The following is a 25,853-nucleotide window of genomic DNA, read 5'->3' as shown; positions in this document are numbered from 1 at the left end:
ATTTCTCAAGTATGAATGTATTGGAAGTGGAAAGGGTATTAAATTGCTTGAATTACTGAAGCAATCGGCTCTCAACTCTGGTCTGTAGATATATATTAAACAGTTAAAAATTGCAAACTCCTTTGACTGGCTGTAGTGCTCATTTTAGTGCTTTCATGCAGTATTGCGAACAAAAAAGTTCGTAGAAAAAGTATGGCTTTTGAGCCAGAGAAAAAATAGATTTCAGAGAGTTGACCAAAGGCAATATTAAAGGCTTTAAAATATCTCAGTGCCACTAGTTATGATGTGAGAAGTTTTTTTAATAGTGAAGAATTTTGCCCCTGTGTTTTGGTAGTGGTCTCTTCAGTTACAAAACCTCTTATGCATAAGGAGAAATAGGGAAGAAGGTTGACTAATTAATTGTATTAAATGCTATATGTAATATTCTGGCAGGTGGTTAGCTGTAGTTGCAAGCAATTATTTGAGGCATGAAAAACCTTTTAATACATTGAAACTCAAGGGGTTGGCATAACCATGTTTTAATATTGCTTTAATATTCTCTCTTCTCTATTAGATTCACTATTAAATTGTTGGGGGGGGGTTGAGAATAAAAGATAACTTATTACATAGAACTGATTCTCTTAATGTTTGAAATAACTTATGTTTCCAGCTAAGAAAAATCAGAATGTCTGATACTTACCAGAAAATAATGAATAGGTGGTGGGGAAAAAAGTGAAAAGAAACTGTTTTTTTCTCTTTCCCATTAGCACATTATAGAGAGATGGAAAGGTTAAAAGTAATCAGAATTATTGTATTAAATGGACAAAGCACTGTTTGCATTGGTTGATGCATCTTCTGGATTTGTTCTGTTAGTATGTGTAACTGTCTTTTTAGAAGGATGAATTTAATGATTAAAACATGTGACTGCTCTTCAGTTGTTACTCTAAATACTGTTAAGTATTCTGAATGTTAGCTGAAAAAGCTAAAGTGCGACTCAATAGTTGGAAAAAATTGTTTTTACTTGGAATTTTCAAATTCTAAATTAAATATTTGGACTGAAAATGAAAATTAAATTTACAAAAGATTGTTTGATAGCTAGGTAATGAAGGTAAATATTTAAAATTCCATGTCAGGACATTGACCACTTTGTGCTACATAAAACCCTTAGGTTTAAAATGAAGTTGCTGCTAAGTACAGTCCAGTTAAACTTAGATAGTTTTCATTTTTCTATTTTGTTTAAGACTATATGCATTTGTCATATTTTCATGCGTGTATCATTCAGAATAAATGCAAGTTATATGTGATGTAAATAACATATGGGAAACTTGCTTCAGACTCCCTTGGCTTCTCATCTCTGATAGCCTGTGTTTTCCCCAGTTGTTCCTCTCATGATCTCTTCAGCTTCTCTGATTTTTGGGAGATTGTTCAGGCAGGCTACAGAACCAAATGTCAACAGAAAAACAGTGCATTACTTAAGGATTAAACGGGTACATTCCACTAGCGTGTTTCCAGCAGCGAAATTCTTAAAAGATGCAACACATGTATCTTCATCCTTGTAAAACTAAGTATGGTGAGAAGATACTAACATAATATGTAGTATTTTTTTGAGGAATTCAAAAAGATATCTTTTTTTTTCATCTTTTAAATAGGTTTTCTAGTTGCCTGTAATCTGTGAGTCCTTATGTGCTGAAGAGCAGGGTTACGTTCTGTTGTAGAAAAAATGTTTTTTGTTTTAAGCAAATTCCAAACAACATTCTCTTTGTTGTAGTAGCAGAGAACATCTCTAATATGCAGCTCATGTTAATAGACTTTCAGAGATTACATCTGTTTCTTGCAAGTTTTTCCCAAGTTAAATGTTGTTGTCTTTTCTGTCATGTAGCATTTACTGGTTTGAGATGTACTGTATGTGGAGCTTGTAAGTCAGGCTCCTAAATAAACATGATGAAAACCTGTTCCCTGAAAGCTGTAACACTCTCCTGGACCAAGATCTCACAAGTAATGAAGCAGTTGTCAGTCCATATATCAGACTTGCACAGGCTGCACAGCCAGGCATCAGTCAGTGCAACTTCTGGAAGGGTGTTTATGTTGTGGCCTCTACTGTACTAAAGGAACCCTTTCCAAAAGCTGATGTGAAAAAAATGCTGTTGCTTTTGAAATCTGTGGAGCTTCTGGACAAAACCCAGGAAGTGTATTGATGGAACAATAGCAACAAAGTTGCTTTCTCTGATTTTAGCCTTCTTGTTCAGAGTATAAATTTCTTGCAATAATAGTCATATTTGGAATGATTCAGTTGGTTCAGAAAGTTTTCTTCAGTAAGCATTTCAATTTAATATAGTATACTTGTATTCTCCAGTGCAGTCCAATCAACAGGGGTTCTTTTTCTAGTATATTAGACACTCTGATTCTTTCTCTTAATAAGTGCTCTAAAGCACTTAGTCTCGGTCCCGTCCTTGTCATCCCTCACAGTAGGGTATTCATTCTCATGATGTCAACTGGAAGCAGAGCAGAACTTGGTTCTGAAGTTCTTGGTGGTCTAAATTACAGAATCAGTAATATCTGTGGCTTTGTGGATAAGTAGGAAAGCTTCTCTGGACTTTTCTTGTTTCCTTTATAATTGTTCCTCTACATTCATCAAATGCCAAGGAAGAAATTGAGGCAATTTGGAAAGTTTTTTGAGATGTTAAAGTTGCAAATCATTTCTCTCCTTTTGAAATGTTTGAGGAAATCCCAAATTATCTGCTCTTGAAGGTAGGTGTTAAAACTCGAAAGGACATGTCTTTTGGCAGTGTCAACTGAAACTAAGGACATTGAGTGTTCTTTATGAGGCAGTTTATGGGACTTGGAGCAAACACGTTCTGGAAAAACAAACAGCAATGGAGGTATTTTGCAATGCCAGAAATACATGTCAGTCTGTTTATGTAGCAGCAATATAAATTCCTGTGTGGTGTTCTTGGGTCATCTGACAGTGTGATGGTTCATGTCAAAATCGTGATATTTGTGCTACAATTTACATTTGCACAGAAGTATGCAATGAATAGAACTTCATGTACTATAATCATTTGAAGACTGAATAGACTTCTTTTGATTTGAAGTGTACAGCAATTTTTCTGCAGATGGGGATCGTACATGTCTTAAAGATATGAAAACTTGTATTTATCTTAAATAGTGATGTTAAGCTGAGGAAGGATGATGAAACAAAGTGTCTGGCAGTCCTTACTGCTTGCTTTATACTGTTCTCAAGACTTGAGATAGGGAGCAGAAAAATGCAGAACTTGCCATGTCATTCTGACATCCTTTGGAATATTATATAATGTCTAGGCTTGTGAATTTTGGTGTTGGTGTTTTGTGTTTGTTTTTCAGTTGTTACTCCTGTTTGTTTTGAAAAGGGCAAAGAAAAAATATAAGTTCGTATCAAGCTCTTTGCAAGTACTTTGAGTTTGTTAGTACTTTTAGTAGTTTCAGTAATACTTGAAAACATTTCATTATTTAATGTGAATGTAAATAGGGAAGGTCTGTGGAAGAACTGTGTGAAAGTTCTTGTTTCAGTTTGATTCCATAGTTTGAAGTATGTATTTTGTGTTTAGTTATACTGTTGAAGTCTTTTCAGTACGTTAAAGAAATCAAATAGTTTTTTTAGCAATTGAAAAAGGAAAAGAATTTAAGGGTTTTTGTGTGTGTGTTCTTGTTTTGTTTTAGTTTAGGGTTTGTTTGTTTTTTTCAAATGTATGATGGTTGACTATAGGGACTATTCTGAATCTGATTTCAAAGAGCAGATTTTTATTTAAGCAATGAGCAGATTTTTATTTAAGAGAGGGACTTTGAGGGTGGATTCTGCATCTGTGGTAGTGGTATTACTATCACTTTCATGGCAGCCTTTAAAAGCCTAATGCATTAGGAATCCCAAAGGAGTTCACTGTAGGGTTATGTTGCACAGCAGTATTTTTTTCAACTTTTCAGTCAAAATCTTTGTCACAAATTTTTGTCATGTGCATGTTTTTGAATACAGCTTACAAAGTTAGTTCTTGGAACTTGCCAGCAGTGCCTTTTGGCTAAGGCTACCTGATTCTGTGATTAGCTGCACACTAGAATTTGCGGATGTGCTATTATAATTTGTTGATGTGTCCTTTGTTTTTAAGCATCTGTTTTCTGTCACTTTGAATTTTATTGCAAAATAACCCCGCCTTAAGCTTGTACTTAATATGCATCTACTTTCTACTAAGCAGTATATCTTGCAGAGTTTGGAAAGTTTCCAGAAACAGCTTTAGTGCACACCATATACTGTATTTCCACCGTATGTTCTTCTTACAGTTTGCCATTTATCTTGATGTTCTTATCTGTGCAGCTGAAGTAACTTACTGTTTGAGACATGATTCTGTTGTTTCTCCTTATTTTAAATGATGGAGAAGACTTATTTACTGCCACTTTTACTTCATCTTTTCTTATACAAGTGCTTCAGAGTGCTTCTGTGGTGTTCTCTAGCTATCAGAGGTGCCTGGAAATCATACTTGATTTGTGTTCACTTTTGCATCCTAAGTTGTATTGATGACAAAAGTGTGGGGGGTTGTTTTTTTGAGGGGTTGTTTTTTTTCCTCCTACTTCTTACAAAGTCTTATTCTAAAATATGGGCGACTTTAGATTCAAGCCTGTCTACTGATAGTCATGCCTAATGTGGTTCAGATTACAACTTGAATTTTGCTGGAGTAAGTAGCTAGATAGGATTATTCCCTGTATCTGCCTATAAATGTGGCATATAGTTGTATCTTTGATTATATCCAGAGTATGCTCTTTGAGTTGATCCAAAGCTTTGAATGCTTTTTATGTTGAACATTCCTTGTGGGATTGTTGCTAGAGAATGGAAATAGTTTAGGATATAGTGGCTCTTTCAGATACTTGGTTCGATCATGTATTTCTGACAGAAACACAGAGATTTATCAGAAATTCAAAAATCTAGATATATATTCTTTAATGTTGACTGCTCTCAATGTTCAAAATAGTAATAAACATGCAGTTGCTGCTGTGAGTTACCTTAATTCCTGTTCCCTGATGATTTTTCACTCTACTTTCCATTTCACTTTAGTTCAATTTTGTTTGATGAAAGCTTTATTGAAGTTGAATGGTAAAGCTTGAATACTAAAAGTGCTAAGCTTTTAGAAAATTTTGGTCAGGGTTAAGAAATGCCTTTCCTAGATACCTAGCAGGACTATAGGGAAAGGACTGTTAATCTTCTGTCAGTTTTATTTTGCAAGATTTGAAAGTAGGTACAAATGAAATTCCTATGTGGCTGTGTAGCCACATAGACAAATACAGGTAAAGGCCTGAGTCTTTCTGGTGGTGAAGCTTCAAGAGTGTGTTACTACTATGAAGTAACTTGTGTATTCTGCTAGGTGCCAGAGTTATGCATTGCCTCTCTTAACTGAATATTGGCTTGAAATTCACCATGTCTTGCAGGTTTCTGTTTTTAACTGTTTAGTGCTATAGTTTTTCATTTCTCCTTCTGCAGTCAGTTTTTAAATTTATTTGAAACAGTATCAAAGTGCATTAAAAACAGGATTCTTCCATTTGCTTGACAGAGGTGTACCCTAACTTAGATAATTGCCTCAGGGGAGACAGACAAGTTTAAGAGTACTGGTCAAAGGTGTTTCATCTTTACATTTGACAGTATAATGGTTTTAAGTGTTTGAACTTAAGTTGATTTATTTACTATGACTATACAGTTGTATTGGCTTTTTAAAATTATTTGGATATTTAAAATGAATACTTAAAGAATCATGACAAGTGTTCATATGAATCCGCTCTCAATATATCCCAGTATTTGATGTGCTGGTATTTGTTTTATTTCAGGAATTTGCAGCGCTAACAAAAGAGTTAAATGTATGCAGGGAACAGCTGCTTGAAAAGGAAGAAGAAATTGCTGAACTGAAAGCAGAAAGAAATAATACACGGGTTAGTTCCTTGTCTTCATCTTTCAGATTACTGTTGATAAAGCATCCAGCTATATGGAGAAAAGTACTGAACATTGAGTTTGGAAAGATAAGTGTTGTGTGTTTGTTTTGTTTTTTTCCCCCTTTCCACCAATTGATATTTGCACACGAATCTTCCTGGTAGTGTGAATGTGTGTTGATTAAGAAAGTCTGAAAGTTTATGCACAGTCACAAATATCACTCTGCAGAATCAGTAGAAGGCTTAAGATAACACTGTTACCTGTCATTCAGCCCTCTTGTTGTGATGGTTTTTGAAATCATGTAGCACTCAGGATCAGTGCGATAAATAGGCAAGCTATAGTGATCTGCTCCAGCAGCTTACACGATGGCAGGCAAAACAGTTGCTCTCCAATTTAGAGTATTTTCTGTATGTATCCTTCTAACAAGCGTGCAGTTTCTCAGAATGATGAACTGAAAAGAATTGACTAAGTAGAGACCGTATTTAAAAGCTAGGTTGAAGGAGTAGGTATGGAATGTGTTAACTCTGATGTTGCTTATGTGGATGAAATGTTAAAAACAGACCCATATACTTGATATAATACTTTGGCTCCCAGATTTTAAGTTTAGAGTTCCAAACCTGATGTTTTAGGAGGCAAGGTTATTCGCAGCTATTCAGAACAGAAATAAACATTGTTCCTTTTTTGTTTCAGCTATTATTAGAACATTTGGAGTGTCTAGTCTCCAGGCACGAGAGATCTCTCAGAATGACTGTTGTTAAGAGACAAGCTCAGTCTCCAGCAGGAGTTTCTAGTGAAGTAGAAGTTCTCAAAGCACTAAAATCTTTATTTGAACACCATAAAGCTCTTGATGAAAAGGTAATGAAATATGCTACCTAACATCTTCTCATCTTACCCCCTTTTGCTTTTGTGTGGAGCAAACAGTTGTTTGTGCTAAAGCAGCAAAAGTCAGGTTCTCTGAACTTTTTTCTGTATTGTGGCTTGGATATAACTGCATCAGTAACTGCCCTTCTAAATTAATATGCTGCACTGAAGCAAGGTTCTGTAACTTGTTCCAGTACCTCATCCACTGTGCTAGTGTAAACCAAGCATGATTCGGGTGCAACATACTTGCTGTAGGACTATATACACTTGCTTATCTGTATAGTATCAGGAAACAGCCTTTTGATTATGTAATACAAAAAACAGTGTACTGGAGAAAATAGGAAGAAAGGAAACTGCTCACACTGAGGTATAAAGTAAAGTTGGATTAAAAGAACTTTGACCTTTAGTTGTTCCTGGGTGTTGGCATCAGACTATGCAAGTGGGTAAGTTTATTGTGAATTTGTCTGCCAACTCATAGTTTGGCTAACAGCTTTTGTAACTTTCTATAGACAGTCTTGCAAATTATTTTAAGTAAAATTCTGTATCTTCGGGGGGGGGGGAGATTGGCATATATGCAGGTGTTGTAAGTATGCAACTGCATATGTGCTTTTTGCCTTACAAAAGGCTAGGTAAATTCTGGATATGTTTGATTATAGTCTAAATGTATAGGTCATGATGAGATGATTTGCTTATGACTAAAAAAAACTTGAGTTGCATTTTAGGAGGTGCAGCATTGCTCTAGACATATTTTTGTAGTGTCTGTTAAGTTGTCATTAGCACTGACTCAAGACCAAGTAGTTTCCAAAAGTAATAGAAATAAAGCTTCATTTGTTATATGAAAATGCAAGGTGAAGTGGCTATACATGAAATTGATTTCTTTTTGATTTGAATGATTGCAAATGATTCGAAATGACTCTGTTTCAGGTAAGGGAGAGGTTACGAGTAGCACTTGAAAGATGTAGCTTATTGGAAGAAGAACTAGGTACTACCCATAAAGAGGTAGGTTCCTTTAAAAAAAGTTTTAAGGTATGCCTGGGCATGTGGTTAATCAGTATTTGCACACACAAATGTATTCAGTTAAAGTTCATTTTCTTTGACTTCTATATTTTTAATTGATACCAAATGGGATAAAGTTGATTTTAACTTAGTCTGCTTTGAAAGAAAGGGGGGGAGGGGGAAGAGTTCCTGTGGCTTTAAAATAAGAATTTTTGGAGGACAATGATATCATGGAATAAGTTTTTTTGATAACCTGTACCATATTGTATTAATACGTACCTTGCAGTGGAATTTGTTATATACATATAATATATTAACTTTTTTCTTTTAGTTAATGATTCTGAAAGAGCAAAACAATCAGAAAAAAACACTACCAGATGGGATGCTGGATATAAATCATGAACAAGAAAACACACCAACTGCGAATGGGAAGGTATAGCTTTTATTTATTTATTTATTTATTTATTTTTAAAGCTGATATGAGTCTTATGCCTAAACTTGAATATCTGATTTTGAGTGAAGATTTAATTTAGAAGTCTCTTATCACAATTTCACTTTTTGCAGTCTATACAATAATAAAATTATCTTGGGGGAAGGGTGTATTCATGTATGTAACGGTTTTTGTTTCTCAGATTTTAAATGTAATATTTAAATACATTTTTCTGTTTAATAGAGAGCCTCTGATGGTTCATTATGCCATGATGAAAACCTTGCTAAAGTGATTGAACTCCAGGACATCATAGATAAGCAAAACAAAGAGCAGACACAAATGAAAGAACGTCTTACTGCTTTGTCTAGCAGAGTAGCAGAGCTGGAAGAAGATCTTGACACAGCTAGAAAAGACTTAATAAAATCTGAAGAAATGAATACAAAGTTACAGAGAGATGTACGAGAGGTGAGGAGTAAACTGGCAAAATTTGGGCAGTCCCAAATATAATTGTTTTATAAAATTATCAGTTGTGTTGGTGCTTAGTTGCACCTTGGTATTTTTAAACTTTTTTGGTTTGAAAGGTGAGGAAAAAAACTTGTTTAATGTGATAGTCGTCTTTTAAAATACTCCAGTCACTTAGATAAATTCTGAAAACAAAATTTATGATTAACTGGATACTTCATGTGAATATATTAAGCTAGAAATTTATCTTTGTGTACTTCAAATATTCTTGAAAAAAAGCTTGGTCTTGTCATAAATGTTGAGTTTATTAATGAAGTCTAAATTTTCTCTTAAAGATAGACATGGTTGAGGAATCTCCTTAATTTTAGCAGTATGATTGGCAGTCCTGTTATCAATCGGTCACTGATCTCCAAGATCCTGTGTCTTGCTGTCTACTCCAGAAAAGAGTATTAAATTAAATTGAAAGGGAGTCTAGTTAGGTCCAGGAAAATTCTTTGGCCAGCCACAGGAAGTAAAAGATTTGCTCTAATTTGTGCTGCTGAGAAGATTAGTAGCAGATCTGTGGTGTGCTTGGGGGGGGCAGTGGTGGTGGTTTGTTTGTTTTTTAGCAGTGAATTTTAAGAAATCATGGAACATGCAACTTGTATACATTACAGCATAGCTGTTTTTTTTTTTTTTTTTAAGTTTAATTACGAAATGATTATCACCTCTATTAGTGACTAAATTCTGTTCTGTGTCTTGTGTAGACTATGGCTCAAAAGGAAGACATGGAAGAGAGAATTACAACTCTTGAAAAACGCTACCTCGCTGCACAACGTGAAGCTACATCTGTGCATGACCTCAATGATAAACTTGAAAATGAAATTGCCACTAAAGATTCCATGCATCGACAGGTTGTAATTTGAAATAAGAACAAGTATTGAAATAAGCTACAAAATTACATTCTGCTCAATATAAAATTAATGTAAATAATTAATGTTCATACTACACTAAGCAGTCCTGTTTTAGGAAGATAAACATATCTGTAATGTGCTGCTGTTAGTGTTTGTTTTTCAGTAGCTGGAGGGGAGTGCATTGTGGAGTTTTTTTGTAGAGAGTTTTACCCTGAAAATGAATGAGTTTCCTGGGAGGGGAGATGATTTTGTACATTTTAGTGCACTTGATCACATTGCAGCAGGGCTGTTGTCCATGTTAGTTATGGATTTTTAAGTTATTATAAGTGTATCTAAACAGCTTTAGTTTCACGTGTGACAATTATTCATTCTTAACTAAAATAGTTTTAGAAGTTACATTGAAAGTAAAGCCTGTAGGAGGCATGAATATGCTCTTCAGTGGATCTTGGATAGATACATCAGACCTGAGGTGTTTTTTGGCTTAGTTTTGCTTAGTCTGAACAGTGTCTATTCTAGCTAAATGGGATGTTATGTGAAAGGGAAAAAGGTTTTGATTATTTGAAAATGTGTAAATATTTTTAAATGGAGGTTGGAATCCAAGGTGAAGTTTTAGCTCCTTATTACCTTCATTTTTACCTATGTGTCCCTTGGTTCCTGGCCTTGATTCATTTATGTACTATGCTTCATTTTCGTTAAGCACTAGGTTTTTTGCCTCTGTGTGGCTTAATGGCATAATTTGAAACTGCTCATGGAGTGAGATAAGCCTACTTGTCAAATTTTCCCTTTTTCAACCTAGATGATTAACCTTACTAATAGATTTGTTCCTCTTGTATATCCAGCCTCCCACAATGGCTATACCAAATCTTTGCTGTTTGGTATGAAACTCAAAAAAGTTCCTGGCTTTTGTTTGTGTTGTCATGCTTACCTTTAATCTGTCTCCTTCTCCCCACACATCTGTTGTGTGCATCAGTCAGGATTTCTCCTGAACCTTAATATGCCTTCAAGATATGCATAAATAAATGGGGTTAGAACATAATTGTGAGAAGCTGGATAACAGAATGCCCACCTGGCTTGTCGCTTGCGATCTAAGGAGAAAACAGGCCAGTGAACAGAACTGTCTAGGAGAGAAGGCTGGTTGAGATAATGGTGGGGTTGAGCTGGGAGGAGTTGCTTGTGAACTGAGAAGCTTAGCAAGGAGCACTAGTACTGGACTGTCTTGTATTTTACTGCCTTTGAGATAAGGTTGCTTAGGGTTTGTGGAGGAGTTTAAAGGTGATTTTTATAGCCTATAATACAAGTAACTGTTGCCTTACTGCAGGAAGAAATTTCTCACATGTGTGAGATGAAATTGCCCAACTTCACAAACCAGAAATGGTTATTTAGCTAATCATTTTCTAACTAGAGGAAACCAGACACTTAGTCATGAGAAGTCCCTTTTAGTCATAATTGTTAAAAATGTTGAACTCCCTGACTTTCAAAACAACAAAAAAAACCTGATTAAATGTTGTAGTAATATGCAGTGTTATTTAAAATACGAAGGAACTTGTGCATAGATGTAACTCAAAGCCTCAGCATGACCTTGGCAATGAAAATTCACATGTTCTATATTGCTTCCCACCGCAATTATGTTTAATCGGTGATACAGTTGCTTTCAGAATACACAAAATTGTATGCAGTAAAAATTTGCAGGGAAAAAAGTTCTCATGTGACAAAGCAGGAGATTCCACATCTTTTGATTATGAAACCAGTTTTGGAAAACTTGTTTTCCATAGGCCAGTAATCTGCTTCTTTACCTTCCTCTTTGAAAATTAATTACCATTTTAACACTAAGTATTGCTGATCACAATCCTGTGTAGAGTGAAGATAAAAATAGGCAATTGCAAGAACGACTGGAACTGGCTGAACAGAAGCTGCAGCAGACTTTGAGAAAAGCTGAAACTTTGCCGGAGGTGGAAGCTGAGCTGGCACAGAGAGTTGCAGCGCTTTCAAAGGTGGGTCACCCGGGTGCTGTGCTCAAGCCTTTTTTTCCCTATTAGCATCCCACTACAAGAAATCTGTTCTTAGTGTTGTTTTCATTAATGTCAGGTTTCTGTTTTTCCCCATCTAGGTCAGAAAATGTTTTTTCCTGTTTTCTGTGCTTTCTGTTCATCTCTATGAACATAATGTAATGATTTACCCTTCTTACTAATTTCTGCTCTTCACAATTTGAACAGATTTTTTGTTAACTCTGTGTTACGTTATGAAAATGTCTCTCTGAATTACTGCTTTGTTACTTTTTATTAAATTTCATTCAATACTAGGCATAAAGTCTTCTAAAACAATAACTGTTTCTGAAGGGGAAGGTGGTCTTTCTTCCTCTGTTAACCAAGTGGGGAATATGTGCATGTGGGGAGAGAGAAGTAATGGTAGTCATTAATTTTAAGATTTTCTGGAAGGCGCAAATGAAATAATGAAGTCTGGAAAAAATAATACATAGTAACCACAAATGAACCTTTTCAAGTGTGGGGTGTCTTTCTTTTTTTATTTAAGTCATAGTTTCATTTCTTTCCCTGTTATCTTTCCTGTCCCTTACTGGCTCTGTAGTCTGACCTTTTGTCTCCTGGGAACTCTGCTGCTAAAGATGCTAAAGTATTGGAGCTTACCGCCAAGCTTAGGAAGGTAGAATTTGTATATTAGTCCTTGTTTCTGCTTGCTGCTTTCTGCTTTGTCGTGATTACTAACAAAGGGTGATAGTGTCTAGGCCAGTGAGGAAAAGCTGAATATGCATTTAGTTTTGATTTTGTGGTTTTTGATACTGCTGCGGGTTTGAATGAACTTTTGCTGTTGCAAACTCATTTGCAAATAATAGTTGTTTCACAGTACAGAGTAGTGAGAGGATTGTTTCATTACTTAACATGAACTCTCAGTAGGTTCTTTCAATGATAGAAGGGCATCTGTTTTGCACTGTGTGTTACTGTAAATGGCAGTTTGCGCAAAGCATGTTAGATACCTTATGGTACATCAACTTTTTGTTATGCTTTTGAAACCTTTTATAAAAAAAAAATAATAATAAGTTCTAGTTTTGCTTTCAAATTGATAGGCTGAGGAGAGACATGGCAATATAGAAGAACGGCTCAGACAGATGGAAGCCCAGCTAGAAGAAAAGAATCAAGAACTGCAAAGGGTACTGTACATATTTTTGTCACAAAAACAAAGCTTAAAGAAAGGATATGATCCCCTCCATGGCTGTACACCATTCAACAAAGCTGTTTTTATGTCTTTAAAATAAAGCCAGAGTTTAGGTTCACTGGTAGTTGGGAGATTGCTAATTGGGAGATTTGAGCCTCTGTCACAGCCAACCTTAAATCTCAAGAATAATCTGTGAATTGGCAACCAAAATTTGAAATAAGTTTGGAAATACCTAATTACTAGTCACACTTTCTGATTGGGGGGGGGGGGGCGGAGCTTGCTGAGTTAACTGACCATGCAAAAATTGGTTCATAGGTTTTAACAGTAGAATTGATTCTGAGATGTGCTTGGTCATGAAGCATAAGCTTAGACTTTGAGGCTTCTGATCTTGGAACTCGTCAATTATTAAAGTCTTAGAGTCCCTTATACTCCCTTATAGACTCATGAAAGTATGTGCAGTGTTTTTTATCCTTTAGGCAAAATGGTTCCTCTAAAGAAAATAAATTTCGATTAAAGAAAGCTTTTTGTTTTCACAACCTGGAAATCATTTTATAGACATTGTAAATTGTAAGTTATTTCAGTAGCCTTTTTATAAACCTTTCAAGTTTCCTTATGTATCTTAGGCTAGACAGAGAGAGAAGATGAATGAAGAGCATAATAAACGCTTGTCAGAAACTGTTGATAAGCTTCTCTCTGAATCCAATGAAAGGCTCCAGCTTCATCTCAAGGAAAGGATGGCTGCCTTGGAAGATAAGGTAACCTTAAGTCACATTCCAGCATATTCATTAATTAGATGTTCAGCATTCCATAGTAACTTTTGTATTTTTGCAATGTCTGTGTATGGTAGTAAATAAATACTAAATTTCTATTAATAGAATAGTTTCTGTAAAGGGAAATTTCTAATGTGAATTTTGAAAAAACGTTCTTAAAATTCCTTTTTTTGAGGTTGCCCCTGGATTCTTCAGGTTCTTCAGTGTTGAGAAGACATCTTTTAAGAAGCTTTATCTTTTCTTAGTTGATTGGTGCAAACTGCATAAGTAGGCTCATCCAGTGTAAGACAGGTCTGTAGTATTAGGACTAGAACTTTGACCTTTTCAGTACAGTTCTTGTTTCCCACTCCTTCTTGTCTATAGTAGTTACACAGAGTCATCCTGGGTTTCTTGCAAGTTGAAAGTATCTTGTCTTTTCCTCCCATGTAGATTGTTCTGAGGCAGGTTATATGAATATAAAGAGACTACTCCCTTGATCATCAATGCACATCTTGGATCCTTCCCCTGTAATAGTTCTGTCCCTCTTCTGTCCCTCTTCTGTCCCTCTTCTGTCCCTCTTCTGTCCCTCTTCTGTCCCTCTTCTGTCCCTCTTCTGTCTTACGTGTATATAGCTTTTTTTTTTCCTTTCAATTTTGCATCTAGATCATCATGGATTTTTCTTCCAGAAGATGCATTTGCCTATCTTTGATTCCCTTATTCTGCATCAAAGCAAGCAGTACATATCATAATAGCATTTTGTTGACTTTGAGTTGCTTTTTCTTGGTTTAAAAAAAAATACTTAATTTCTTGTATAGCAGGCTGAAATGATCTGGGGAAATGGTTTAGTAAAAGCTTGCATGGCTTTTGTTTTAAGGTCATGGAAACAAATTACGGGCAATTGCAATACTTAGTGATGCATCCGGGCTTTAACAGATGTTTACTTTCTCTTGGATTCATGTCAACTCAGTTCTCTTCCCTAAACCATCAGTCAGGTATCTGACATGTCTTTCCAGAATTCTAGGGCTGTCCTCACCTCAGACCATTACAAGATTTGGTTCTTTCTTTTCCTTGCTTTTGTGCTATAGGAAGTGAGGAAAAATCAGGTAGTGCATGACAAATGTGAGTCCTACTGATTCTTGTCCTTTGAGTTAATGATTTAGGTGCCTGTCATCTGGCATCTAAACCTGCAAGCTTTTGGCTTGTGATTTTTAAATAATATTGCTATTTCCAAGAGCACCAACTGCCCCTAATGTTTCTGAAGTTTTTGTTATGGGCCTTATTATAACATCAACAAGGTTGATCTAACAATCTTTATAAAATCAATTTCAGATAAGCTGCTGACTGCATTTTCTTTTTTTATGACAATGTTGGGGGAATGGTTGGGGGGGAGGGGGCTATGGTTAACCCTAACCCTATGTATGGATTTACATTCGTGAATATAATGAGGAGATTTTAGTGATCCTTTGCTGTAAGTATCCTGCTATGGCTACCAGCTCATATTTTTATGATAAGTTGGGAATAAATATACATGTAAAATTATAAGACTTTTTAAGACTTTTTCTTCTGATCACTTGTGTTCTTCTCCTAGAATGACTTGTTTGTTGGCATATGAAGTTTTATTACAGTTTTAAGGTGCAAATAGTGGTATTACCCCCAGGAAATATGTTTAACGGCACTTTTTGGCAACAATGGAGAGCAAAAAGAAAATGATCTGCTTATAAATTTCCTATTAGAAGGGGAATCTCTAATTTTTGTTTTATAGCACTACAATCAAATTCAGTATTTGAAATTTGTTTGATCATTGTAGCTGTCGTATGATTCTTAGCTCTCCCATGATTCTTAGTCTTAGAGTTTGGGAACGCTTTGAACAAAGAGATTGTAGCATTTGTAAATACATTTGCTGGAATCACTGTGACATCTTGATAGATAAAAGAACTCAGTTCTGAAGACCACTAAGTCGGATTTTGGAGGTACTGTACATCTGAGATATTATTGTATCGTTATAGTTCAGGCAAATCAAAGTAATGGAAAAACATAGTATTAGACAATAATGTCTCAGTAATCACTCAGTGAATGCATTTGAATTACTTTAGCTGTATCTTAATTATCCCTCGTTTACTGAATTTTGTCAAAAGGAGAATAACAGGCTAAAGGGCTGTAGACCTGAAAGGATAAACCTTGAGCTATAATCAGAGAAATGGCTGTAAGCACAATAAGCAAGTTGTCTGTGACTTAAGATACATATGCATGGCGTGACTGAAATTTCTTGRTGCTCACCCTGCTTATGGTTAAGATAAGAGTTGTAAGCTTTGAGTAATGTAATTTGTGATACATTTTGTTTTAGAATTCTCTTCTTCGAGAAATTGAAAATGCAAAAAAACAAATAGAGGAACTTCAACATGAAAAGGTATAGTGTACATTACTGTATTACTATATTGGAAAATAATTGCCCTATTGCAACATAGCAGGAACACATTTGAGGTGCCCCATAAAAATTTACATTGCATAGTTTGTTTAAAAAAAGTTTATTTTTAGTAAATTCTTGGTATTATTGCTTATTTACAGTATTGAGTGCCTCTCATTTTTTGATGCTGTTATAGATAATGTACAGTTTTTTACTCAAAAGCTTAGTTACCGTACTTCTGAATATATGAAGCAGCTGGGTGTACTGGTAACTTACCAAAGTTTGAAGTTTATATATAAATTTTTATACTGTTGCACGTATAACCTTGACCTGTGAAAAGAAAAATGAAATGTTTTTAATGGCAGGTATTTTCCCATAAGTATATTTTTTTAAAACAGTGGGTGTCATGAAATGCTTGTGTTTTAAAATTTTAAGGTTTTAAGAAATAGGTGTAGGGAGAGAAATATTTATTAAACTTTGCTGGTCTTTACAATAGAGTTTGTCTGGCAGTTTTCTTGCCCTGATAACTGATCGGTTCACTTCATGAATGATAGTAGTGGGGCCTTTCATTTCTTTGCAATAAAATTTTTGGTCCCACCATCTGTTCTGAAATAATACTCGTTATTGCTTATTAAATCACAGGTGTACTGCAGCTCCCCAAATCATTCTAGTAAGTAGCTAGGCCAAACTGTAGAGGCTGTGTTTCTGTAATAAAATGAAGAACGCTTTCAGAATATATTGTAGGATGTGCTTTGAATTTTTGTATGTGTAGCCAAGCAGTTCTCACCTGAGTCACGGACATTCACCATCAGCCATTTTTCTTAGTCTTTCATTGAAGTTGTTTTCTTATTCATTGAATTGTTTTGTTGTTAAATTCCAAGTCTCTAGAACACATCAGAATGTTCAAGTTAAAAGTGGATGTATTTAGGACCTGTTGTGCACAAAGCTTGAAAAATCTTGTTTCTTATTAAATATACTCACTTAATTGTAGTAAGTAAGGTGTGAATTTTGTTCAGTAGTTCTGGTATATGTCATTACCTAGATTCATGGTGTAGAGAGAGGATAGAATTTTCTTTGGATGCCTTTCTGTGATGGTGCTGTAGTGTGTAGCAAAAATCATTTTTAGGTTATACATTGTTGAAGGGTAGTATTTAAAATTGGTTAGTTCCGAGTTTTATAGAAATGAGATTAAAGGACTAAATAATAGTTTAAAATATTTGACACTGATTTTTTTTTTTTTAAGACAATTTTTATATATTTTTTACAGGATCAACTTATGTTAAATGTTGAAGCATTAAAGGCTGAAAATGACCAAGTGAGACTCAGAGCCGCATCGCTTCATCATAGGTACCAGTACTTAATAGCAATACAGTTTTTTCTATTTGCTTTGAAGACACTTTGCTAAACATAATTGTTTCTCTGTTATACATATTTTTACTAGCTGTAGCCATAAAACACATTTATTACAGAGCACATAAAGCAGTTGTTATAGTGCTTTTTAAAAAAAAAGTCAGAACTGGTAGGACAATAGGAATAGTTTGGATGTTTTTTTTGGTTTCTTGGTGTTTGTTTTTTTCCTTCCCCTTTCCCCCATCCCTAAGGATAAAGTGTTCCTTCATATTTTAGCCGACCACATTTGGGTAGTATACCTGATTTCAGATACCCTATGACATCTTCATCTGTGGCTGACAGTCATACAGACTCCTATGGCACCTCATCAGTGTTAAGGCGTCCCCAGAAAGGGCGTTTGGCAGCTCTCAGAGATGAACCTTCAAAGGTAATCGAATAGTAAAACAAAATAACAGCAACAAAAACTTTTGAAGCAAAATGGATTAACCTAATCTGTTGCAAGAAGAATTTGTGGAATACAAGTACACAGCAACAAAACTGCTAGATTTTATATATCAAAATATATTTTTAAGATTTGCTTATGTCCTGTTTCACTAACTAACTAACAGCTACTAGTCATTTTAATTGTCATCAAATAATTGTAAAGTTGGGATTTTGAGGTCCTATTTGTTTTAAGTATGAAAGGCCTGTAAAATATAATCTGAAACAGTCCTATTCTTTGTGTACATTTTCAGATTTGAACTTGCATTCACTAATCTAACATGTTATTGTTTTGCAAGCAATTTCAGAGTCTCTTTCAGGACGTGTAAGTTCTCATTACATAAAGTTGATTCCAAAATTTTCATTGGATTTGTTAGCAAAATTCTACAGTAACTTAGAGTGTATACGGCCAAGATATGTGATGTTATCATTTATTCACTGGCATTGTCCATTTTTAAATTTCACTTAACTGTAAAATGCAAAGTTTTCTACATTATAGCTTTTGTTTTTACATTTCTCTAAATATTGCTGTCTTGATGGATACATTCAGCATGTAAGTGGGCTTTTAAAAAAAATATTTTTAACATTTTGAAAAACAGTAAAAATGCTGTGTTCTTCCCATTTGAGCTTGGATTTTATTTTCAATTCTCTTAACAGGTTCAGACTCTGAACGAGCAAGACTGGGAGCGAGCCCAGCAAGCAAGTGTATTGGCAAACGTGGCACAAGCATTTGAAAGTGATGTTGATGTGTCTGATGGTGAGGATGATAGGGAGACAATATTCAGTTCAGTTGATCTGCTGTCACCAAGTGGTCAGGCTGATGCTCAAACTTTGGCCATGATGCTTCAGGAACAGTTGGATGCAATCAACAAAGAGATTAGGTATGGTTTATCTGCTGTTATGATTTTCTGTGACACTGGAAATCAAAAGTAATTTCCCACTTTTCTGTGTGGTTACAAGCAAATCTCTTTGTCCTTTCAGTTTCCTTGGGTGGGGGGGAGGAATAGAAATTTATAGTATCTGACAACTTGAAAAGTGCTTTTAAATGTACATGGGTGGGGGGGAAGTTAAAAAGCAGGTAGTAGTGGTGGATACAGCTGTTACATGAAAGTACAAGATACTAGTATACACTTAATAGGCATGTGCTAAATCATAGCTCCTTATGCCTGGCTGCACTACTGATCATACCTGATCATACTGTTCCTGGTTTTATAATGTGCTGCCCAAGTTTCTTGGAACAAAGTATCTTCTGTCTCATAAGAGTTTGAAGTGCTGAGATGTATGGAATACTTCTGGAAAGACTTCCCTTTCTTCTTTTTGTGGCTGAAATAGAGGCTTTAATTTAATGATAAAATGTTTGTCATATGACATAAATTTTTATAGAAGAATACTTTCATTAATGATTCACAAAGCACCTTCCAAATGAACCTTACAAAATCGTTGTGAAAGGGACACTTATGTTGCAGGGGAAACAAGGTGTGTGGAAGTACATATATTACGACAGTAGCTCTTCAGTTGTAAGTCTAGCCTTCTCTTTGTCTGTTGTCCAGGTATTTTTAGTTCAAACTTAATATGTTGCTGTACTTGATAATAGAATAGCCTTCTGTACCTAAACTTCCCTCCTTAACTAGTTGCCATATGCCTAAATATGCTTTTCAGGTTCTTTGCTTAACAAAATATGTTTTGTTTTCCTCTTTTAAAAGCCTCAGTCCCATTTGTGGAAGGGATTATGTATTACTAGTTTGACAGAAACCCCTGTGTGTTGGTAATAGCAGTTGTATTTGCTACCTTTTTTGCTTGATTGGATTAGAAGATTCAGTGTGGCTGTTTTGCCTTCTAAGTATTGTGTAGGTGTGGTTTGGTTTTTTTGTTTGTCTGTTTTTTTTTAATTATGCCTGGGTCATCCTCTTTGTGGTGTTTGACTGTCATGTTCCTTTGGAATTTCCTTTTAGACTTATACAAGAAGAAAAGGAAAATACAGAACAACGGGCAGAGGAGATTGAAAGCAGAGTAGGTAGTGGAAGCTTGGACACCCATGGTCGTTTTCGGTCAATGAGCTCCATTCCTCCTTCATATGCAGCTGGTTCCCTTGCTGGGTCTTCCCCTCCTGGCAGTGGCCGCTCCACCCCAAGGCGGATCCCACGTAGTCCAGCTCGGGAAGTGGACAGATTAGGTATCATGACACTAGTAAGTATCCATTAATTTTAATTTTCGAGAAGATGGTGTTCCTTTTCTTTAGGAGAGTGGAGGTTTAATTTGAATTTTTTCCTTCCTTCCCTTCTTATTCAGCTGTATTTTTAGTCTCTCTAGGTTTCTCTACTGCTTTCTTTCACCTTCTCTAAAAAGTGTAAGCTAGAGTCATAATCATTTAAAAAAAAAAAAAAATCAAAACCCAGTTATGTGGTCAGCATCTCATGCCTAGGTATTCCTTCTGTTGTTCCATTCTTGCGCTCTTCTACTTCCTCTTTCTAGAAGAACTATTTTCTTCCCAAGCCCTGGTACAGCAGCTAGTTGCTCCCTCTGTTTTAAACATCAATAAAACACATTTGTATAGAATTTATTTTTAGCAGTCCACTGTTCCACTGAATATTCAGCTAAGAAGTGATTTGCCTATCTTACTGTCTTGCATTAGTCTTGAAGATAAAGTGGTTTATATCACAGTTCTTTTTAATAGAAATGAATGCTAGTGTCTTGTTTTAGCCTGTTGAGACTTTTAGGTAGAGTATCTGTTAGACTTAGTATTTGACCAAATAGTAGCTCAGGCTAGCAGTTCAGTGAGTAGAGAAAGATGTATCCATTCTCTGACATTCATATAACTGCTTAGAAAAATTAATCCTTCTAGGAGATGTTTTATGTGTGTAAATCTATTTGTAAAAACAAGATACAAGTTTCTGGCTATTTTTGTTTTTACTCGAGTGTTAAGCAAACCTAGCGGTTTCTCATATTGGAATACTTTTCTGCTGAGGAGCATGTTAGATACAGGTATTTGCAAGCACTTTCTAGGGAAAGCTTCTCCTCTAACATAGCCCTATATACATTTTTTGTCTCCAGACTTGCATATGCATTTAAAAACCAAACTTATAGTTGTACATGTAATGTCTGTCTTACCACACCTTATTGTCTTGGATTACTGCACTTGCATCATGCCTATACTATCTCAGTAGATAGACAAGGAATGTTGTCAAACACTAATATTGCAGATGTACTGTAAAATACTGACTGGGCCCATTTCGGTCTTATAAGAGTATTTAAAAGCAAGCATTTCTACTTATTTTGCAAACTTTCCAAAATGAATATATATGTATACTGAAAGGCCTATTTTTCCTTCTTTTTAACCATAGGAAGGAATCATTTGGCCTTTCCTACATTAAATAAAATCATTATACTAGCTCTAGTCATATATCCAAGGTCAAGCACAATAGAAAACTCTTACTGTATGGAAGTGAACTATTGCTGACACTCTGTTTTTGAGTTACTACAGTATAGCTACTTTTTATGCTATGTAGGAGACAACTGCAAAAATGACTAAGGTGTGAGAGGTGACTCTAATGCAGACAACATACTAAACTTGCCTGCAATGGCTACTGTTTGTTATATAGTTCAAGAGGAGTCCTTAACACAGAACTAGAAATATTGCTTTTGAAAAGCAACACCTTGCTTCCATGTGTACTTTACTGGTTTTCTTGCTGAAGATAATGCATATATAAATATATATATATATTTTTTTTCCTCTTCAGCGATACATTTAAATATTTTGTCATTTGAAGAGTACTTCGTACAGTGCATCTTTTTCTGTGCCATAGCTGTTGCTGTTAGTGTCCTGAATATATTTTGTCTGCGCTAGTGACTTAAATTTGTGCTATAGTTTACAATAAATACGGCTCTTCTAAATTTCTTTTCTTTGCATGCATCTATCAGCCTAGTGATTTAAGGAAACACCGTAGAAAGGTAAAAATCTTCAGCTTATTTACTGGCATGCCTCTTTTCCTTCCTTGCCCACTAGGTCATAAATGGAAAACAAGAAAATAAGAGAAAGTGTTTGCAGGGTAGCCCTATAATAGAGCAAGATTATATGCTGTTTGATATTAAGAATATAAAGCATTTAATGTTTAACAGAAGAGACTTTACAGAGCTGATGGAATTACTTTAGTTCTTAGCCCTATGTATGAGTAAAGGACAACTGCTGCTTGCTCGTTTTATTAGCTAAGAGTGAAATTTAGTAGTTTTTCAATAGGGGTAACAGGAAACTTAGAAAGAATTCAAGGGTAAAATATGCAGCTCCAGAATAATAAGGGAAAGAAGAAGCCTTTAACACTGAAATGGTAGATTTTCCTTTTAATCTTTTGTGTAGTATTGATACTAGATTCATGTTGTAGCATATTCCAACTAAATTCTCAAGTTTTCATTCATTTTCCATTAGTCTCCAGCTTCTAGAGAAGAGGTACGAGATGATAAAACTACAATAAAATGTGAGACATCACCACCATCCTCACCTCGATCTTTGCATTTGGACAGAGTCCAAAAAGGTGCTTTGCACACAGTGAGCCATGAAGATATCAGGGATATAAGAAAGTAAGTAGCTGTGAAGAGTCATACCTACGAGTAACTTAATTGGTATTTCGGGTTATCAGACTGAAATACTTTGGCAGCAAAGCTATTGAGCTTAAAGGAGTTTTAACAGAGATATTAAAATGTGTCTCAAAAGTGAAAAGTGTGAACACATAAATGAGTATGTTGCATAAACAGCACAGATTTTGTTTGTGGTTGAAAGTGGCTTTATGTGAATTCTTCTGGTACCAGAATTCTGCGTGAAATTTACTTTGTATTTTAAAAATGAAAGAGACAAAATTCCAGTTTCCTTTCATAAGTTTGAATTTAAGCTATAAATGTAGAAAAAAGTTACAAAATTATCATCATTTTTAATTGGCGGATGCCCTTTTCAGAGTTAGTAACTGGGACGGATTCTACTTAAGAATTTTAAACTTCAGCTGTCTCTTAATTTGTAAGGAATATAGGTTGTCAACATTGGCTTTTCTGATTTGTACTTTAAGTACTTTAATTCATATTACTTTTAAAAAGCAAGAGTGACTTGCAGGTCCTTGTTGTAGTATGTATTCTATCCCTTTTTTATTGCATGATTTAGTTTCCACTATTTATTCTATGTAATGACATATTTGAGTAGATCCCTTTCTTTCCATGAGACTCGTTAAAAACTGAAAGTAGATGTCATTAGTGAGTTTGAGTTTTCATTACTTTGCACAAAAAACAGAAGTTGTCTTTTGCTATGTTACTGTGCACGTGTTCCTTTATGACTCTTCTTTTTGTAAAGTTCAACAGGCTCACAAGATGGGCAAGCAAGTAATCCTAGTAGCAGCAATAGTAGCCAAGATTCCCTTCATAAAGCCCCCAAAAAGAAGGGGATCAAATCCTCTATTGGTCGCTTGTTTGGCAAGAAAGAAAAGGGACGACCTGGACAAACCAGCAAAGACACATTAGGACAAGGTTGGTTTGCTTATCTTTATCAGCATATTAGAAAGTGATTTTTAGGATGTATGTCTCCATGTGTGTGTTTGTGACTGATTATTTTGATGCTGATGTGCAGCATTTTTCCAAACTAGTGACACTGAATTTTCCAGTAGTGCGCAAGCTCAGCTTGCCAGTTTTTTCTGTCTTTTACTTTGCCATTTACTAGACCCTTCTTAATGCCTTCATCAGGAAGATGAAGTTGGATTGTGTTGGTCTCATTGCCATCCCTGCCTAGTATAGAAAGTACTTTGCTGCCGGAGTGTCAAAGCTGAGACGATTCAGTAAGCAGGCACATGGGTCCATCAGGAAAAAGGCTGAGCGCCAAATTTGTTTTCTTGCATATCAGTACTTAGTAGTTCACTCATCTCTGATTTTCATAATCAGGATGCAATATGTTACGGAGTTCATTACACTGATCAATCAACATAATGGAGACTGAAAGTCATAGTTTACTTCCTAGAGCTGAGTCAGGAAGAGAAAGCTAAGTCCTATCTGCTGCTTTTATTACTAGTCTAGTATTGCAGGAGATAGTTCCTGCCCACCTTTATGCCTGCAAGTGACCTGGGGCCTTTCAGGAAATGTTGAATTGCAACAAGTCTTGCATGAATGTGTGACTCTTGGCCAACAGTTAGCAGTAATGAACAGAAGAAAGCTAGTGTTGAGTTGTAATCATAAGAAAGGGATAGATTTTGAAAGTATGGAAATTTGTTTTGAAATGGAATATAACAATTGAAAGGACAAATAGAATTTTTTGTAATGCTTGCCACAGCAAAATGGTGTATAAAGCTAGCAGCACAACTAATATGGTGGAATTTCTAAAATTAAAAATGGTATTTCTTTTAACAGGAAAGCTAGATCAAGCTTCCAAGCCTTTTTAAAATAATAATGAAAAAAATTTGATCCTACTTAGGTTGGTTTGCAACCGTCTGCATTCTAATATAGGCCAACTTTGGTTAGTTGATGCTTTCAAAGCAATTTAATACCTCAAGTAGCCAGGTGGCTGTATTTATGGAAGCTATTAGTATATTAATAACAGAAGTTGCACACTTGAAGACATTTGTTACATATTCTGGAGCTCAGATGTGACCTTGCTAGCAGGACCCAGTTTTCAAGTATTAATATAAATCAGCGCAAAAATACTAGGGTGAAAGTGCTGTCGCATCCATTTTGATTGTAGTGACTTTTGGTTCCTAACAAGTACCACTAGTAATGAGCACATCCCATAAACAAGGAATAATATTTCCAAGACAACATAAACAAGGCAGATGAGTGAGTTACTTAGCAGATGAGAATGCTGGTGAAGAACTGTCAAATGTTATTTGAGAATTGAACTTGAAAAACTACGGTCAGAAATCATTTACCATCACAGATAATGTAAATTAGTTTGTGCATTTACTATATACTAACTGTCCCTTATACTAAATTCTTTGCTGTACACCATTTGGGTAAGGCAAATGTATCCCAGGCAGACTTTAAAACAAAACACTTTTACCTCAGGGTTGCACCGCAGGTACTGCTGAAAGGCAATACCAGATGGCTTTCCACTAGCATATATGTGTTGTAACAAGATGAAACATAACATGTGACAAATCATCTCTCTTGTATTAATTTCTTAAGGACCGTTATAGTAAAAGGGCCTGTTTTGACGCAGCTTGTTATTGCAGCAAAAAGCTGCAAAAGGTCAGATTTTGACCAAAGATAGTCTGAAGACAACTTTGGCATCTGTCAGGGTGCTAGAATGCATAAAGCTGTCACCACAGTGACATGTGATGAAAAGCTGCTTGCAAGCTTCAGCGGTGCCATCCAGTCAGTGGAGAGCTGCTGTTGGCAAAGTTGAAGTAGATTCATCTGTAGGGAGGACAGTGAAAACCAGTGCAACTGGCAATGCAGCGTGTAGATACAAAGTCGGTCGCTTTGGATTTTCTAAGAGGTCTGTCTCTTGCTAGTAAGCTGCCTGGCTTTGGATCATGCCATTCTTTATCACTTGCTGCAAAATAAATACTGGCTGTTTCCACTGCGAGTCATTGCACTATTGAAATAATCCACTCCTCAAGATTGAAAGCATGGCTAGTGACAAGTTTTTTTCTGATCACTGCTTAATAAATAAACTCAGAAGCACGCCTGTTTAAAATGGCAGGTCGTCATTGGGATTTTCCAAGTTTGGCTTGACATGATGCGTCAATGAAAGTGGCACTTTGAAGTGACTCATGCAGTGAAATACCACCCATTAAGTGAGCATGATTTTTTCCAGGTTAGATGCCAATAAAACACATAATGCATAGGGAATTTGCAGTTCTAATTCTAGGACCAGTAGTCATCAGTTATTATGAAGACGATGGGGCAGTGTGCCCTTTGTGCTAATAATGCCTAGGAATACTTTCTGTAATTTTCTTTATTCATTATTGCTTCGTTAGAAAATAACATAGGCAATATTAGCAAGTTAAACTCTGATCCTTAAACCTGGAATTTTCCTTGATTCTAGACTTAGTTTTAGGCATAGTATCTAATGTGTATATTCTTCATATACTGAACAAGTTATTGTTTTTCTGCTTCTGCTTGATTATCAACTGCATTAGGTTCAGCTGGGAAGAAATGTACATGTCAGCTTTTTTTT

General features: G+C 35.5%; 1 protein-coding gene across 6 annotated transcripts in view; it reads left to right on the top strand.

Annotated features, from left to right (window-relative positions):
- Positions 1-25,853, top strand: part of PPFIA1 (PTPRF interacting protein alpha 1) — a 62,597-nt gene that overhangs the window by 17,507 nt on the left and 19,237 nt on the right. For 4 of the 6 annotated variants that reach the window (XM_026089366.1, XM_026089361.1, XM_026089363.1 and 1 more), the window contains exons 3-18: positions 5,821-5,922; positions 6,611-6,775; positions 7,706-7,780; positions 8,109-8,210; positions 8,451-8,672; positions 9,416-9,562; positions 11,419-11,553; positions 12,642-12,725; positions 13,354-13,485; positions 15,824-15,886; positions 17,151-17,230; positions 17,510-17,660; positions 18,371-18,594; positions 19,666-19,900; positions 22,134-22,285; positions 23,043-23,215. In XM_026089366.1, coding sequence (XP_025945151.1) covers positions 5,821-5,922; positions 6,611-6,775; positions 7,706-7,780; positions 8,109-8,210; positions 8,451-8,672; positions 9,416-9,562; positions 11,419-11,553; positions 12,642-12,725; positions 13,354-13,485; positions 15,824-15,886; positions 17,151-17,230; positions 17,510-17,660; positions 18,371-18,594; positions 19,666-19,900; positions 22,134-22,285; positions 23,043-23,215 — 2,242 coding nt within the window. The remainder of the gene's footprint in view (positions 1-5,820; positions 5,923-6,610; positions 6,776-7,705; positions 7,781-8,108; positions 8,211-8,450; positions 8,673-9,415; positions 9,563-11,418; positions 11,554-12,641; positions 12,726-13,353; positions 13,486-15,823; positions 15,887-17,150; positions 17,231-17,509; positions 17,661-18,370; positions 18,595-19,665; positions 19,901-22,133; positions 22,286-23,042; positions 23,216-25,853) is intronic. The other 2 variants (XM_026089364.1, XM_026089365.1) reach the window with 2 other exon arrangements.

Source organism: Apteryx rowi, unplaced genomic scaffold (genome assembly GCF_003343035.1).
Source record: "Apteryx rowi isolate R43461 unplaced genomic scaffold, aptRow1 scaffold_81, whole genome shotgun sequence".
In the NCBI taxonomy this organism is placed as follows: Eukaryota; Metazoa; Chordata; class Aves; order Apterygiformes; family Apterygidae; genus Apteryx; species Apteryx rowi.
Note: the sequence above shows the minus strand (reverse complement) of the source record. Positions and strands in the feature narration are given on the sequence as shown.